Source organism: Heteronotia binoei, chromosome 17, assembly GCF_032191835.1.
Source record: "Heteronotia binoei isolate CCM8104 ecotype False Entrance Well chromosome 17, APGP_CSIRO_Hbin_v1, whole genome shotgun sequence".
Lineage (NCBI taxonomy): Eukaryota > Metazoa > Chordata > Lepidosauria > Squamata > Gekkonidae > Heteronotia > Heteronotia binoei.
Genome location: NC_083239.1, coordinates 33,161,551 through 33,179,010, shown reverse-complemented (window position 1 = coordinate 33,179,010; position 17,460 = coordinate 33,161,551). Strand labels below are relative to the sequence as shown.

Sequence of the window (17,460 nt, the reverse complement as noted above, 5' to 3'; positions counted from 1 at the left end):
GTGTGTGGTCTAATATGCAAATGAGTTCCTGCTGGGCTTTTTCTGCAAAAAAACCCTATCTGAAGCAATGGTAACATCAGGGGGTGTGACCTAAACATGCAAAAGAGTTCCTGCAGACCCTTTAAATGTGGTGGCCAGAACTCCCTTTTGAGTTCAATTGTACTTGTCACAACCTTGCTCCTGGCTCCACCCCCAAAGTCTCCAGATATTTCCTGAGTCGGATCTGGCAACCCCACCCCCCCATGTTCAGGCACGCTGAGTCACTCCTTCTAACAATCATCTGTAAACATCGCACAGCTGTTTTCAGCCTCCTTCTGTCAGGGCCAGCTGGACCATTACAGATGTGAAATAAAAGGTCCAACAGCAGCTGTTCCAGGAGCCATTTCCTCCCACCACAATTTTTTTCCCTTTCCACTTTGTTCCTTCAGCTTTTCCCACCTCTCCCCCTCTTCTTTGCTTTTTCCACTTTACTGCAGAGCTGCCAGGATATTTTATGAAGAAAGAACCTTCAATTTTGGAATGTTTCTCTATATCTGTGTTCTGTTTCCTCACTCCCCAGCCCCACCCCACTTCCAATTCTTACTCCACTTCGATTGACTCTTCTAAGACCAAGTGTTGCTAGGGTTGCCAGGCCTGTGCTGGAAAATGCCTGGAGACTTTAGGGGTGGATCCAGAAGATGGTAGAATTTGGGGGAGGGGAGGGGCCTCGGCAGGGTACAATGCCACGGAGTCCACCCTTCAAAGCAGCCCTTTTCTCCAGGGGAGTTATAAAAGCAGGAGATCTCCAGGCCCCACCTGGAGGCTGGCAATCCCTGGCCTTGAATTCAGCAGGAGCTCACAGGAGCACAGTTCTCGAACTTTTCTGACAGCTCCCCCCTCCTTCTCCCTCCATACCTTGTCCATTGAATAGTAGGTGCAGCTGCATAACAATCCCTGGATTAGGAGAGCGGGCAGCCAGCCAGCCACCAGGGGCTTTGCCATGCCCCCAGCAGCCCTCATTGACCCTTGGAGAAGCCCACACCACCCTTTCTCAACTTCTTATGTGCTTTTGGGTGGCAGGTGGCTTGCTGGCCTTTTGACTGGGGGGGGGGGCAGCTAAAGAGAGCCCCAGGTGAGCAAGGCCTGTTTGGGCTGGCTGGACTCTAGGCGGCCCAAGCAGGCCTTGCTTGCCCGGGGCTCTCCTTTCTTGCGTCGGGTTGCTTTTGGCTGGTGGAGGGGCAATATCTGCTAATGAGTTATGCTAATGACCTCCACCACCTATTTTTCTACAAAACAACCCCTGGGCAATCCTAATTGCATTCAGGATACAGGGGGAAGGCTGCAGCTTCCTCTCCCTGTATGCTAGGATCCCCATCCCAATTGGGTTTATGTCTGCCTAGGATTGCTAATCTCCAGGTGCAGACTGAAGTTCTCCTGGAGTTACAAATGATTACCAGAGATCAGTTCTCCTGGAGAAAATGGCAGCTTCAGAGGGTGGACTCAGTGACCTCAAATCCCTGCTGAGCTCCCTCCCCTCAAGCCAAGCCTCCAAATCTCCAGAAATTTTCAGTCTGGAGTTGGCAACCTTATGGTGTCCCTGAGAATTACATTCGAAGCATGGGACTCCCAGAGCACATCTGTTGACAGAACCCTGAGCAAACACAAGGGGGACATGAGCACTTCATAACATATGGATTGGCCCTCAGTATAAAAAACGTTTCCCTGTGTTTAGTGTGTCAGACGGGGATCTAAGAAACCTGGTTCAGATCTCCATGGCACTATCAAGCTTGTTGGGGTGACCTTGGAGCCAGTCACATATTTGCAGCCTTTTTTGTTCAGTAACACAGTCGAGTCCAATTTTTTTGCGATCCCGTGGACCAAGTTACACCAGGCCTTCCTGTCTTCCACCATCTTCCGAAGTCCACTCAAATTCATGTTAATTATATCAGTAATGCTGTCCAGCCATCTCATCTTTTGCTGCCCCCTTCTTCTTTTGCCTTCTGTCTTTCCCAGCATCAGGGTTGCTGTGAGGAGAAAAATGGGGCAGGGAGAACTACATAGGCTGCTGCTCACAGCTCTTTAGAAGAAAGGTCGGATTAAAATGCAGTTGACAAAAAGGTTGTATCAGTGATAGCCAAACAACCCCAGGATGGGCCTCTCCTCAGAACTGCTGGGTTATCTTTCTTGTCCTGCCAAGAAGAATTTTACCTCACGGCAACCACCAGTGTGTGGCAATGTGTTGTAAAAACGGCTGCCTATGTGAAATTGGTTGCTTTTGTTTTCTCCCTGCTGCACAAATGTGGTCAACACTCCAGAGATATCAGAAGAAAAGCAGGAAAAAAATTGCCCTTATGAGTCCCCAGATGTGAACTTTAATAATGATCTACTCTAGGCAAAAGTACTCCAATCTGGTGCCAGAATTTGCCCAGGGATTATCTCCAGAGAACACCTTTTCTGATCTCTGGTTGCCTCTGCCTATACAGCAGCCAGTCAACAGATGGAGCTTGGAGACCAGGGCTTTTCAAGGCCTGGTCATCCATTCTCTATACTTAGAGTTGCCAACTTCCAGGTGGTAGCTGGAGATTTCTAGGGATTTCTGGGCAACAGAGATCAGTTCCCTTTGAGAAAATGGCTGCTTTGGAAGGGGGGCCGTATGGCATTATACCCTATTGAAGTCCCCCCTTCCTCAAGCCCTGCCCTCCTCAGGCTTCAGCCCCAAATTCTCCAGGTAATTCCCAACCTGGAGCTGGCAACCCTATAAACTGCATCTAGTTCTCCCTAGGGTTGCCAACCTCCTGGTGGTGCCTGGAGAATCCCTGGGATTACAACATCTCCAGCTGGCAGAGATTAGCTTCCTGGGAGAAAATGGCCGCTTTGGAAGGTGGACTCTGTAGTATTAGACCCCCTTGAAGTCTCTCCCCTCCCCAAACAACTCCAGGTATTTCCCAACCTAGAGCAGGCAACCCTTTTCCATATTGCTCTAACCAGGCACTCAGTTCTCATTCCTTTTCTATCTCCTCAGGGCGAACATGAACTTGTGGCTCTTTCTGTCTCTCTGCGGGGCCCTGCTTCCACCTTTGGCTGCAGGTAAGGTCACAAACTGGGAAATACGTAGTAGGAGAAACCATTCAGCATGTTTGCCACAATTGGAAACTTTTTTTAAAAAGTGCTAGTAGTAGTTGTGTGTAATTCTGTGTTGCTAAAAAGAAATTCCGAATTCTGCCGCTTGAATCCATTAAAATAACTTTGCATATTTTCCCTTCATTTATCTTACTAACCTTGAAGGAGCCTGGGGGATACACAGTGATTCAGAACCTCAGTCCTATAAGGTTTGTGCAGCCCCCTTTGAGATGCTGAACTTTTCCAGTAAGCAGTTTTCCAAGCCCAGATGTCACAGGGACTAGAAACATTATTTCAATCCATTTCCAGCCTGAAAACTGACAAATTCAAGCTCCTGACTTCTGTGTCAAATACCAGATTATGTTGAGGGCATAATACCAGTGATGGTCAGTGAGGTACTTCAGTGGTCCTTCTTCCCATCCTGAGAACATGGCAAGCTCTTTTTTTTGTAAGCTCTTGGAGGATTGACTACATCAGGGGTGTGTGGCCTAATATGCAAAGGAGCTCCTGCTAGAATTCCACCCCTGTTCATACTCACCATCTTACCTTTTTCACTGGAGATTCTGGGAACTGAACCTGAGACCTTCTGAATGCCACAGAGAGGCTCCACCGCTGGGCCACAGCCTCTCTCTTTGAACTGGGATTGGCAAAGATTGAACCCAAGACCTGTATGCTGGATTATGTGGGGCTGAGCCACAAGCCCTCCCCACAAGTGGTCCCGGAAATGTCCTTAGCAGGTTGTGCTTTCCTAGTGCAACCAGTGGGTTGACATCTTCTGTTCCCAAATGAGTGTGTCAGGTAGGGCTGAAGAAGGATTCCATTCTGTTCTGCTCAAGGAGTACTCTTCAGTAGCTTTTTATGGAGAAGCTCAAAGGAAGGCAAGGATTATTGTTTTCTTCCAGAAGAAGGACCCTTTCGGCTGGCTATCTCCATCTGCTGTTGGCCTTATCTCTTCTTAGCAAGCCAAGAAATTGTCAAGAGTTGCCTCTCTCCACTCCTGCAGGTGTATTTCTCAGCATCACGCACTGGAAGCTAACAAGGGAGGACAGACGGGCATCCCCATTCCTGCCTTCCTTGTGAACTTGCTAGTGACATCTGGCCAGCTCCTGTCAGTAAGACAGATGGAACACTACACAGGATGAAAACAGCTCTGATTCTGCAAGGCAGCTCTTTTATCTTTCCTAACTAAATTAATTTGAATTGCTGCCAGGAATTATGGCTATACTTTACCAGCGCCTTAAGCATTCAGAAGGCTTGCAAGATCAGTATCTGAAAAGGACTCCTGCTATTCCAGATCACCTTTTATGCGCATAATCTGAAGCTCCATCTACGCATGACAAAGGCCTCCGGTTTCCTGGGGAACAACACGAGAGTGATGTATCAGGTGTTCAATAGGTTTGGGCCTCCCAGAAGCACAACAGCTATTTTCTGTTTGTGACCACAACATATAGGCAGAAGCACTAGAGTTGCCAAGCTCCAGGTGGGGCCTGGAGATCTCCTGATAGTACAATCAAGCTCCAAATGACAGATATATTTTATTTTTATTTTATTCAATTTATATCCCACCCTCCCCATGAAAGCAAGCTCAGGATCTTGCAGAGATTTCCCTTGCAGAAAATGACTGCTTTGGAGGGTGGAGTCTATGGCATTGTACCTGCTGAGATCTCTCCTTTCCCCAAACCCCATCCTCCCCAGATTCCACTCCCCAAATCTCCAGTTATTTCCCCCAAAGAGCTGGCAACCCTAGATGGCTTTAGCCTCTCTACGCACACTGTTTTTGCATTCACAAACCACCCCACAAAGCCACTATTGGGTCTGTTGTAAATGCCATGTTACTTATACAGTTACATGTAAGTTTCACAATAAAGCCATTTGCAGCTCCCTGGAGCAGTTTAGGATGTGAAAACAGCCTGGGATATTCCCCTGTAAGTTAAATCACGAGTTGACCTTGACTCGCCTTACTGGGTGCATTCATAACATGTTTGTCAGTTGGATGCTCAGACACAGTGAGATCTTTCTGAATGTAAAGTAAAACCCATCAGAAGTGGGATTAAAACTGAATAAGCTTTTTTAGGGCTTTTCTGCACAAGTTATTTCGTCGCTTGTGTACTTGTATTGCATGGTTATCGGTTTCGCCCTTTTCTGCATGCGTCTTGCTCCCCCTGGTGGTTGCTTCTATATTTCATCTCTGTGTCACTGGCTTATTTCCCCAGCCCTTTAAGAGTGCAGCAAAATAAGAGGGAAATACAGCCATGAAATATTGAAATGACCACTAGAGGAAGCAAGACACATGCAGAAAAGGGGGGGGGGGAATCCAATGCAGGACAAGAACATGAGCAAGAAATGTGAGACATGCTGAAAAGCCCTTAGGAAGATATGCCCTTGGTAGAACCCAAACACACTCACACAGAAATAATTGGTTCAAGATACCTTGATCAGGGCTGTTTTAGGTTCTGCAGCAGGCAATTTACTCAAAGCAAGCATATGGGAAAACAAATTGTATCACGTTGAAGCATGCACTACAGAAAGATTTTGTTTCCCGCTGTCTGAATGTAGATTGGGGTGGCCAAATTGTGGCTCGGGAGCCACACGTGACTCTTCAGCACATATTGTTTGGCTCTTGAAACCCCCACCGTCCCATTGGCCAGCTTGGAGAAGGCATTTCTCTCTTTAAATCACTTCTCCAAGCCAAGCCTGCCAGTGGCTTGGAGAATGCATTTAAAGTTGCTTTCTTTCCTCCTCTCCCTCCCTCCCCATCTATCTTCCTTCCTTCCTTCCTTCCTTCCTTTCCTCCAGCTCTCAAACATCTGACATTTATTCTATGTGACTCTTGCATTAAGCAAGTTTGGCTTTCTTTGAATGGTCTTCTCTGACCATCAGGGGCTCCCATGTACATGAAACTGCCTTGTTTGTTCAGACCATGGGTTCATCAAAGCCAGGATTGTCTATCCAGCCTGGCAGCAGCTCTCCAGGTTCTCGAGCAATGGTCTTTCACTTCACCTACTTCCTGGACCTTTTTTTATATTTTGCTATTTTTGTATTTATATGTGCATACAGGGTTTTGTTTTTTTTTTTTTTTTTAGCAGGAACGCACAAGAACGCAGTTCCGACTGGCTTGGCATTAGGGGGTGTGGTCTAATGTGCAAATGAGTTCCTGCTGGGCTTTTTTGTTCTAAAAAGCCCTGTGAAACAATGGTGGTGTCAGGGGTGTGGCCTAATATGCAAATGAGTTCCTGCTGGGCTTCTTGTTCTAAAAAGCCCTGTGACACAATGGTGGTGTCAGGGGTGTGGCCTAATATGCAAATGAGTTCCTGCTGGGCTTTTTCTACCAAAAAAACCTTGCATGCATGTGTGCATTTGTGTGAACCTGGAAGTCATGACGAACTCTGGAATACATAAAGGGAGGTGGCTGAATAAAGCCTGCCCCCACCTCCCAACTGTTGGTATTCCAAGGAGGTCTCCCTTGCCAGAGTTGGCCCTGCTTAGCTTCCGAGATCTGATGAGACTAGGTGTTCTGGGCTATCCATGTCAGGGCAATACCTGAACCTTTTTTCAACTGGAGAGGCCAGGGTTTGAACCTAGGACCTTGTGCATACAAGCAGATGCTCTACCACTGAGCTGTGCCCCTCCCCAAAGAAATATCCCCATTTCTCTCTATAAATATCTGCCCACGACTGAAGCCTCTCCTCCAGAGAGAAGCAGTCATATAAAATATTCCACAAATCCTGGATTTATCCATGCTGAGAGGTGCATTGCCAGTACTAGGTTGGAAAATAACTGGAGATTTTGGGGTTGGAGCCTGGGGAAGGAAGGTTTGGGTAAGGAAGGAGGCTCAGCAGGATAGATTGCTGTAGAGCCCACCCTCCAAAGCAGCCATTCTCACTGTGGAATTGAACTCTGTGAATTGGAGATCAGCTGTGATTCCAGGAGATCTCCAGGCACCGCCAGGAGATTGGCAGCCCTATTAGGCACATCTGATTCATCTTAGTGTTTGCGTTAGGGGTCAAAATTCAGGATTATCTGCCTCTGTCAGTCACCTTTTTGTGTGTTTCTCTTTCAGAATCAAGTAGTGATGCAACGCACGACCCCTTCAATTATGGTGAGTTAGCCTAAGCTTATTCCTATAGTCATTGGTTATGGCAAATGCGTGGGCATCCTCAGAGACTGTACATGGAAGTTTCCAGGCTTTTACCAGCTATGCTGGTCCAAACAAAAATCAAGAAATGGGTGAATACAACAGAACAAATATAACCCCATGAGGTGTCTCTGGTCAGGAAATGGACACAGAAGCACTCCCCCTGGACACTGTTGAACCGAATCTGCCCCCCCCCCCACCACCACATGCCTGGGAGTTTGAGTTCATGGAAGGAAAGTTGCAAGGTATGTCCTGTTGAACCTGGATCCCATGACTTGAAGTCTTTGTGACGTGTAGTCAGGCTTTCACTCTTGGTGGGTCACTCTCTCTTAGCATGTCCTACTTCACAGGGCCATCATGAGGATAAAACAGAGGAGACCCGCATTCACCACCCTAAGCTGCTTAGAAGTTGGATGGGATTTTTTTTTTTAAAGTGAAATCAAAGAACCCTTTTGGTTGCTGGGTACAGCAATTGAAGGGCAGCCCTGTTTCCTGGGAAGGGCGAGATATAAATCCTGTGAAATAAGTTCTCTTGCCCAGCCTCATTGTCATGCCAGGGAGCCGCTTAGGAGTTATTTTGCATTTGTATCACTCCTGTCCAGGGCTTTTTTTGTAGCAGGAACTGCTTTGCATATTAGGCCACACACACCCGATATAGCCAATCCTCCTGGAGTTTACAGTAGGCTTTGTAGTAAGAGCCTTGTAAGCTCTTGGAGGATTGGCTGCATCAAGGGGTGTGGCCTGATATGCAAAGGAGTTCCTGCTGCAAAGAAAGCCCTAGAAATAAGTAAGTAAAACAGAGTTGAGATCCCAGCCTCCAACTGCGACTGCTTTGTTCTCCCTCTCCAGATTATAAATCCCTGAGAATTGGAGGGCTGATTTTTGCCGTTGTCTTGTTCCTGCTTGGCATTCTCATCATACTCAGTGAGTAGATTAGCCCTGTCTTCTACTGTCTGGTCAGCTCATTAGTTTAATATGCAGTGCGTGATCTCTGTGAGTGTGTTTTGCCAAAGAAACCTTGGGGAATCAGCCATGTGCCCCTGAGCATCATGGGTAGTTCTTCCAACTGGCCACAGGCCAGCCAGCCTCAGCCCTGCCTACTGTGACTGCCCCCAGCTTTCCAAGGGGCATTGCCTTCCCTGTCTTAACATGGAAGCGTCAAGGAGCAAACCTGGGAAATTGTACTTGTGAAGCCTGTGCTTTGAGTTGCGGGGCTTCTCCAATATGGGTTGCTTTCACTTCTAACCACTGGTCAGCGCTCTCCTCCTAGAAGCACACTGTGGCATGAGAGTGCAGGCCTCAGATGGCATTGAGTGCAAGATGTCTCGGATGACAGATGGTGGGTTGGCCCCAGGGGTGGCCATACTGTGGCTTGGGAGCCACATGTGGCTCTTTCACTCATATTGTGTGGCTCTCAAAAGCCCCCACCACCCTATCAGCTGGCTTGGTGAAGGCATTTAAATCACTTCTCTGAGCCAAGCCTGATGGCAGCTTGGAGAATGTATTTAAAGTTAAAGTTGCTTTTTTTTCACCATTCCTTCCCTCCTCCATCCCCCCATCTATTTTCCTTCCTTCCTTCCTTCCTTCCTTCCTTCCTTCCTTCCTTCCTTCCTTCCTTCCTTCCTTCCTTCCTTCCTTCCTTCCTTCCTTCCTTCCTGCTCTCAAACATCTGACATCATGTCTTGGGGCTCTCAAACATCTGACGTTTATTCTGTGTGGCTCTTATATTAAGCAAGTTTGGCCACCCCTGGCCTAGATGCTCCAGAAGGACTCTGAAAAACTGGGGATGTGGAGTAGGCCAGCCCCCTGGAGAAATGGTCTCCCAGGACAGGATGGTAGCCTTGGCTTCCAAGGAACTGGTCTGTTGCCCCTTGGAAGTAGCACAGGTAGATCTGGCTGCCACCTTCAGAAGGAGCAGTGACAGGTCTGGCCTCTGAACAGCAGGTCTCCTGTCCATTGGGTACAAGAGAGGAAGACCTGTCCTCCAGAGAACTGGTTTCCCAACCTCAGCCCAGACCTTGGAAACGGTGAGGGTGGTAGATTAGTTCTCTGAAGGTCAGGTCTATTGAACACTGGTCCCAGCAATGGCAAGCCTGACCTCAGGGGAGCTGGGCTTCTGCTAGCCTTTGGAAAAATCACTAGTAGAACTGGCCTATGGATGACAGGTCTAGCACCCGCTGGAAACAGTGGCCATAGACCTGGCCTCCTAAGAACTAATCTCCCAGCGTTTGGAAACAGTGGTAGACCTGGCTCTTGACCCTGTTCAGGTTGTCTTTTGCTGCTAATTGTGATGACTTTTTTTTTCTTTCTTTCCCAAGGTCGACGCTGCCGTTGCAAATTCAACCAGCAACAGAGGTGAAATGTTTCTTTTCAAATGTTTCACTTCGTGATGGTAGGGTAGGGGCTGTATCTTTAAAACAGGAGACCAAAATGTGGTAGTTGGAAGACTTTTTTAAAACAAAAAAAAAAATCTCCTCTCCATTCCTTGATTATTTCAGAAATCATGGAAACTGGAGATCCAGTGCAGTGTAATTGTTAAGAGCGGTGAGCTGGGTCCTGAGAGACCCAGGTTCGAATCCCTGCTATGGAAGCTGTCTGGGTGACCTTAGGCCAGTCACAACCCCTAGCCTGCCACACAGGGATGTTGTGAGAATAAGAGGAGAATGACGTTAAGCCGCTTTGGGTCCGACTCCGCACTGGGCAGAAAGGATGGGCATAACTGTAGTCAGGGTGGAATTCTAGCAGGAGCTCCTTTGCATATTAGGTCACGCCCCCAGATGTAGCCAGTCCTCCAAGAGCTTACAAGGCTCTTCTTGGAGGATTGGCTACATCAGGGGGTGTGGCCTAATATGCAAAGGAGCTCCTGCTAGAATTCTACCCCTGCCCACACCCCTTCTGCTACAGATTCCCTGAACGACAGCAGACAAACGGCAGGTGTTGGCTGGTGTGCTTAGTACCAGGAACTCCTTTGCATATTAAGCCCCACACCCCTGATGTAGCCAATCCTCCTGGGGCTTCCAGTAGGCCCTGTACTAAGAGCCCTGTAAGCTCTTGGAGGATTGGTACATCAGTGGAGTGGAGCCTAATATGCAAAGGAGTTCCTGCTGCGAAAAAAAAGCCCTGCTTAGTACTACTTTGTGGTCTAGCCTGAGCTGAGGTTCACAGTAGACCCTGTGAAGTAGGGTTGGCTGACAGAGCAAGACTCTGCCCCCCCCCACCCCCGCACAGCATCTCTGCTGATGTCTTTCTACAGCCACCTCCAAAGGCTCTTCATTGGGCATCAGTATTGGAGTGCCAAACTGTCAGCAAGGGGCGCTGTTGTTCAACTATTTGTTTAAAATGCTCAGGTAAAAGTACCAAGCAAACTTTGATAGGCGGCTTGGGACAAGGCACTTCCAAGATTGGATGTTTCTGTCTGACCCATTTTGTTCTTTTCCCAGGACGGGAGAACCTGATGAGGAGGAAGGGACCCTGCGCAACTCAATCCGGCGTAAGATCCAGTGGACTCGGTTCTTCCTTATTCCCATATCCCTGCTTGATCCCTTCAGTTTCTTGAGAACTAGAAACTCTTTTTTAAAAGCAGTAGCTGTGCCCATTTTTGCACTAGATTTTAGGTTCTGTAGAGTATATTTCTGGAGGGAAGCTCAAAATATATGCATGGATCGAGTGTCTTTTAGGACACAGGCAGTACTCCCTCTAAGTTGTGGAGTCTTGTGAGCAGAAATTCTACTTTGTGAGCTACTGGCATTAAAGTGGGAAGCTACTGCATAAATTAGATCACTCCAGGGCCATTTTTCCTGAACTAAGACAAAAATGTGTGAGCTGGAGGCTAAAAAAACTGAGCTAGCTCACAGTAACTCTGCTTAGAGAGAACACTGGACACTGAATGTTCAGTGAGAGGCAATCCTGCCCCCCACCCTAAGGCATACCTTAGGAACAGCAAAGTGAATATGATTCAAGCAAGTTTTCCTCTTCATATGAGTTGATGTAATGGTCCTCTCAAAAAGAGGGATTCCCCTAGGATGCCCCAAACCTCTGTCATAAGAATGATCCAGGGCTTTTTTTGGAGCCGCTTAGGAGTTATTTTGCATTTGTATCACTCCTGTCCAGGGCTTTTTTTGTAGCAGGAACTCCTTTGCATATTAGGCCACACACCCCTGATGTAGCCAATCCTCCAAGAGTTTACTGTAGACTCTGTACTGAGAGCCCTGTAAGCTCTTGGAGGATTGGCTACATCAGGGGTGTGTGTTCTTGCTACAAAAAAAAAGTCCTGGAATCATCAGTGATAATCATGTTTTGCTCCAACAGTCGCTGTTCATCAGTTGTAGAATTTGACTCTGAAGCAAAATATGCAGTCAGGGATTCTTTAGACTGGCATAGGGCAGACCCTGGAGGTGACCAACCTGTCCCAGATTAGGCTGGATAGAGATCACTTGTTTCATAGAAACATCCCATCAAAACAGCGTCTTTCTGTTTCTGCTTTAGGCTTGTCCACCAGGATGAGGTAGAAGAACATCAGAACTGGTGAGCCGCTTGTTTACGAAAAATATTTGCATCCCACCTTTCTCTCCCTTAAAAGGACTTGATGTAGTTAACAAGATAACAGAGAAATTTCCACAGAGCTCCAACAGCATTTAAAACCATTAGAAATCAATCTGATCTTTGGATCGAAATCTGAAAAATTATTAAATGAATTTGCCATAGAAAGGTTAGGTTGCTTCAGGGGTGGAATTCTAACAGGAGCTCCTTTGCATATTAGGCCACACACCCCTGATGTAGCCAATCCTCTAAGAAGTTACAAAAATGCAAAGCAACTCTCTTATTGTTTCAATTTTCTTCTGTTGGTTTTTGTTACTGGAAATTACTCTGAGTCTGGCTTCCGAGAAGGGCAATCAGAAATCCATTAAATAATAATAATTATTATTATTATCATCATCATCTTTCTGGTTTCTTCCCTGCTTTTCTCCAATCTTTCCCAAACCTAATTTGCTCCAATGTTTTGGCAAAAGACCGCAATCAAACCATTTCTGGTTCGCTGTGTGGATGGGGGGGTGCATTTTTGCGGGTCCCAACAACCTCAGCGCAATTTTCTTTGCCCCTACAACTTCCGTTCTCCCCTATGCCACTGGAGGTTATCTTTGAGCTTTAACAATGGTAATTGACATCTCTCTGCAAAACTAGTAATTGACATGCTTCACTTAGCATTGAGGCACTTGAAAAAACATATATAGAAATCAGTGTTGAGATCTCAGTTCCTGAAATTCCAAGCATCACACATAGCTGAGTTCTCAAGGTGAGGGTTTTGCCCACCTCAAGGAGAACTCTGCCATGATCGCAAAGGACCCTGAAAGGCAGTTAGGAGAACATCTTACAGAGAAGGGTAATACAGACAGGCAGGCCAGTTTGGGATTTTGCAAGCTCTTTTATGATTGTGACTCCTGAGTTTATATAGAAAAGAGATAACTAAAGGGGGGACACAATAGAGGTTTATAAAATTATGCATGGGGTGGAGAGAGTTGACAATGAGAACTTTTTCTCCCTCTCCAAAATGGTAGAATTTGAGGACGTCCAATGAAGCTGATGGACTGTAGGTTTGGGATAAACAAAGGGAACTACTACTTTACATAGAGAGTGATTAAAGTGTGGGATTTGCTGCCAGAGGATGTCATTATGGCCACAGGAATAAACAGCTTTAAAGGGGAATTAGCTAGATTCATGGAGGATAAATCAGTCAGTGGCTCAAAGTCATGCTGACTAAAGGGAACCTCCACATTTAGAGGCACTAAACCAGGTGTGTCAAACATGCTGCCTGGGGGCTGAATCAGGCCCCCGGAGGGCTCCTATCAAGCCCCCGAGCAACTGGCTTTTCTCCGCTTCCTTCTTCCCCCTCTGTTGCTTCCTTCTGCATCTCAGCTTGCTTTGCCAGGTTTGCTCAATCGCACAGAAGCTACAGAGCAAAACTTCTATTTTTTCGATTGGCTGAATCTCCTCCCTTTGGGATGAAGGGGAGGAGGGAGCTTGCTTTGCCAGGCTTTCTCAATTGCACAGCAGAGCTACTGAACCAAGCCTCTGTTCTATTGGCTGAGGCTCCTCTCCCACCTGGTCCCCTGTGGAAGGAAGGAAAGAGCCAGAGCTTCCCTTTCCCCGGATTGCACAGGAGAGATACAAAGAAAGCACCTTAAAGATCAATGAGTGCTAATGTTTTAAGCATGTTTTAAGTTTTTAAAAATTCTTTAATTGCATTTGTCTGTGTCTTTTGTAAAGTTGATATCTTTGCTAAAGGTAAAAAAAAGGTAAAGGCAGTCCCCTGTGCAAGCAGCAGTCGTTTCCAACTTTGGGGTGATGTTGCATCATGACGTTTTCATGGCAGACTTTTTACGGGATGGTTTGCCATTGCCTTCCCCAGTCATCTACACTTTCCCCCCAGCAAGCTGGGTACTCATTTTACCGACCTCGGAAGGATGAAAGGCTGAGTCAACCTTGAGCCAGCCACCTGAACCCAGCTTCCACTGGGATCAAACGCAGGTCATGAACAGAGAGCTCGGACTGCAGTACTGCAACTTACCTCACTGTGCCACAGGGCTCTTTTTTGATATCTTTGCTCCCTGGCATTATGTTTTATGACACACATGGCCCAGCCCAACAAGGTCTCATTTATGTCAGATCCGGCCCTCATAACAAATGAGTTTGACATCCCTGCTCTAAACTTCTGAATCCCTGAGCCAGGAGACCACATCAGGGAAAGGCATCAGTCTCTAAGCCCTGTGGTTGGCCCTCCAGAGCAGCTGGTGTGAGACAGGATGCTGGACTAGATGGACCTCCGCTTTGATCCAGCAGTGCTCTTCTTATGTACTTCTTATTTAACTTGCTCCCATAGACTCAATTGACTTCCTTTTCCTTCCCTTCTTCTAGGCTGCCTCCGAGATGCTGCTGTCTGCTGGATCCACACAGTGCTGCTCTCCTTGCACCACAGTCCTAGCTCTAGATCCCCCACCCAGCCAAAGACCCAGCTGGCCAAGTGGATCCCGGGCCAGATGCCTTCGGGGCCCCTCCAAGCCCCAGCTAACTCTCAGAACCTCTCCTTAACCTTCCTGCTTGGCCTCTGCTGCTGCTCTCTTGTCTCATAGAGATGAGGTTGATAGCGAAGCTTTGATCTAGCGCTAGGCAATGGGGAAAGTGCTGTCAGCAGGCACTTCTCGCACACGCTTCTTCCCTAGACTGTAATCAAGAGCCTTCCTAAGGAAGTGGGGATCCTGTCAGGGGATAGTGCTGATTCGTGTGCGTAAAAGTGCTGTTAAGTGGCAGCTGACAGATGGCAACCCTGGACTTCTTTGGTGGTCTCCAGGGGTGGAATTCTAGCAGGAGTTCCTTTGCATATTAGACCACACACCCCTGGTGTAGCCAATCCTCCAAGAGCTTACAAAAAAGAGCCTTGTAAGCTCTTGGAAGATTGGCTGCATCAGGAGGTGCGGCCTAATATGCAAAGGAACTCCTGCTAGAATTCCACCCTGGTGGTCTCCCATTCATGAACTAACCAGGGCTGGCCCTACTTAGCTTCCCATATCAAAACAGACCAGTCTAGCCTGGGCCATTGAAGTCAGAGTGCAGTGCTGAGAGCTTGGTCTCATCCCAGGCAATGAAAGTGGCAGGAGGAGGGCAGAGACTTGGAGCCCTGGGGTTTGCATGGGATGTGATAGAGGCAGAGATGGCCATAGGGTGTATGCTCATTTGTGCATGAGCCTTTGTAGCAATGAGATGAAATAAAATAGGGGCAGTGGTGCCTCTTTTATGCCACCTTCCAGCCCCTGAAAAACTGCATTCTCCCTCTCGCTTTAGCTCCACGGTATCTTGATCTGTGACATTCAGTGGCTCAGGAGCAACACTCCCTCTAAGCTGTGGAGTCTTGGGAGCAAAAAATTATACTTTGTGAGCTACTGGCATTAAAGCTGTGAGCAACTGCATAAATTAGTCGGCTTTCAGGCCATTTTCCCTGAGCTAAGACAAAAATGTGTGAGCTGAAAGCTAAAACACTGTGAGCTAGCTCCCACTAACTCAGATTAGAGGGAACACTGGGTCCCCCCTGGAGCAAATGGCTGCTTTGGAGGGTGGACTCCATGGCATTATACTCCCCCCTACCTTTCCCAAAACCCTGACCTCCCCCGGGGCCCAACTCCTCCAATTCTCCAGGAATCCCCAGCCTGGAGTTGGCAACCCCACTCACAACACAGGGCTCGTTCTCTGTTTCCCTTGCACAGTCTCAGGCTGCGGCTGAGCTCTCAGTGCAGGGGAAGTGTAGGTGTGCGGGTCTGTGTAGGAAGGCCAGGTGGGAATTCGACTCCTGGGTGCAGTGAAGGACAGGCGTCTGGGCTGAATGGATTGGGAGCCCCATCTCTGGGAGCGCAGTTTGGACCTCCCGCCACCCTCCAATTGAGGTGCTTCATTATGATCTAGACCCAGGGCTTGTTGCAAGGTCCAAATGGCTTAAGCTGCTCTGCGATTCCCACCCCCGCTCCCCACCTCGCCTGCCTGAACCAGAAACGGAGGCTGGTTATACTTTTTGAGTTATAGAATATACTTTGTGAGCTACTGGCATTAAAGCTGTGAGCGACTGCATAACTTAGTCGGCTTTCAGGCCACTTTTCCTGAGCTAAGACAAAAACGCCACCTGTGGCTCTTCTGAGCACCGCTTTCCAATGTAGAACCTGCTCCGTGCCTCAGGCCCTTGCCTGATGGAGCTCGTGGTTGGCAGGCGGTTCCTGCCTTGAAACAGCCACTTCTGGTGGAATGGGTAGACCACAAGCTTCACAGGCCTCGTGCCAGGAATGCAAATAAACGTGGCTCTTCTTTGTTGAGTTGATGCAAATGTGGCTCTCTGTGAACTGCTGGTCTAGACTGATGTACAGCAGGGGTGGCCAACGGTAGCTCTCCAGATGTTTTTGCCTACAACTCCCATCAGCCCCAGCCATTGGCCATGCTGGCTGGGGCTGATGGGCGTTGTAGGCAAAAAACATCTGGAGAGCTACCGTTGCCCACCCCTGACGTAAAATATCGTGTGGCCAAACAGTGGCTCGGGAGACACATGTGACTCTTTCACACATATTGTGTGGTTTTCAAAGCCTCCACTGCCCCGTCGGCCAGCTTGGAGAAGGCATTTGTCTCTTTCAGTCACTTAAATCACTTGCCAAGCCAAGCCAGCATTTAAAGTTAAAGTTGCTTTCTTTCTACCTCTCCCCTCCCTCCCTTCCGGGTCTTGCAGCTCTCAAATATCTGAGGTTTATTCTATGTGGCTCTTCTGTTAAGCAAGTTTGGCCACCCCTGTACAATAGCATTCTCTGGCACACAGCCATCCACTTTCTCTCCAGCAGAGGACGATAGTGACGTGCACTAGCTAAGTGTCATTTTCTCATGGTTCAGAGGTTCTCATGGTTCATCTCTCAAGATTCTGAGGCTCCCTTAAGGCAGAAGGCAGCACTTGCTGCTTAAAGTGGGTCCCTACAGAAAAACCTTCCCATCCAGCCTCATTCTCATGGCTTTGCTGACCCTGTTGTGTGTTTCTTCGGATCCCTGTGAGCCTAGCAAGTGCCTCTTATTATGACAATAAAAATGCTACTTTCGTCAAGTGTTGTGGGCTGGTTTTGGCTTTGAATTTGGGTGTACGATTAGATATGAATTAAGCAAACATGTTGAGTTTTTTGGTCATTTCTCTGTGTTGTAGATTCCCCTTCTCTGGGGGTGCAGAAGTGAGGACGAGGGACCCAGTCAAAACTAAGGCCTATCATTGCAGCTCCAGGTTGGGAAATACCTGGCAATTTTGGGGGTGGAGTCTGAGGGGGCAAAGCTTCAGTGGGGTATAATACTGCTGAGTCCATAGAGTTAAGAGTGACAGACTCTATTCTGGGAGAACCAGATTCGATTCCCCACTCCTCTGCATGCAGCTGCTGGGTGACCTTGGGTCCGTCACAGTTCTTTCAGAGCGGTTCTCAAAAAGCAGTTCTCATTAGTAACATTTATTAAATTTTCAAAATGGTTTACAGAGGAGGAAAGGGGAAAGGGAAGGAACAATAGGAAAAAGCTGGAAATCGATCGCATATCCATTTCTACTATCACAATTTATACAATAGACTTTCCAAGGCTATCGTAATGTCTGTAAATCTGCTGTACCAATCTCCTTAACAACATATTACCATAGCATGTTTGACTGCAACTACAATCAAGCTGCTCTTCAG

The 17,460-nt window shown here is 47.6% G+C and overlaps 1 protein-coding gene across 1 annotated transcript in view; it reads left to right on the top strand.

Moving 5' to 3' along the window:
- The window catches only part of LOC132585768 (uncharacterized), a 31,719-nt gene extending 14,866 nt beyond the window's left edge, over positions 1–16,853 (top strand). Inside the window, exons 3-9 of the mRNA XM_060257654.1 lie at positions 3,002–3,066; positions 7,160–7,198; positions 8,084–8,158; positions 9,553–9,589; positions 10,675–10,724; positions 11,720–11,758; positions 14,147–16,853. Of these exons, the coding sequence (XP_060113637.1) occupies positions 3,002–3,066; positions 7,160–7,198; positions 8,084–8,158; positions 9,553–9,589; positions 10,675–10,724; positions 11,720–11,742 (289 nt within the window). The 3' untranslated portion in view covers positions 11,743–11,758; positions 14,147–16,853. The remainder of the gene's footprint in view (positions 1–3,001; positions 3,067–7,159; positions 7,199–8,083; positions 8,159–9,552; positions 9,590–10,674; positions 10,725–11,719; positions 11,759–14,146) is intronic.
- Positions 16,854–17,460: the final 607 nt, after the last annotated feature.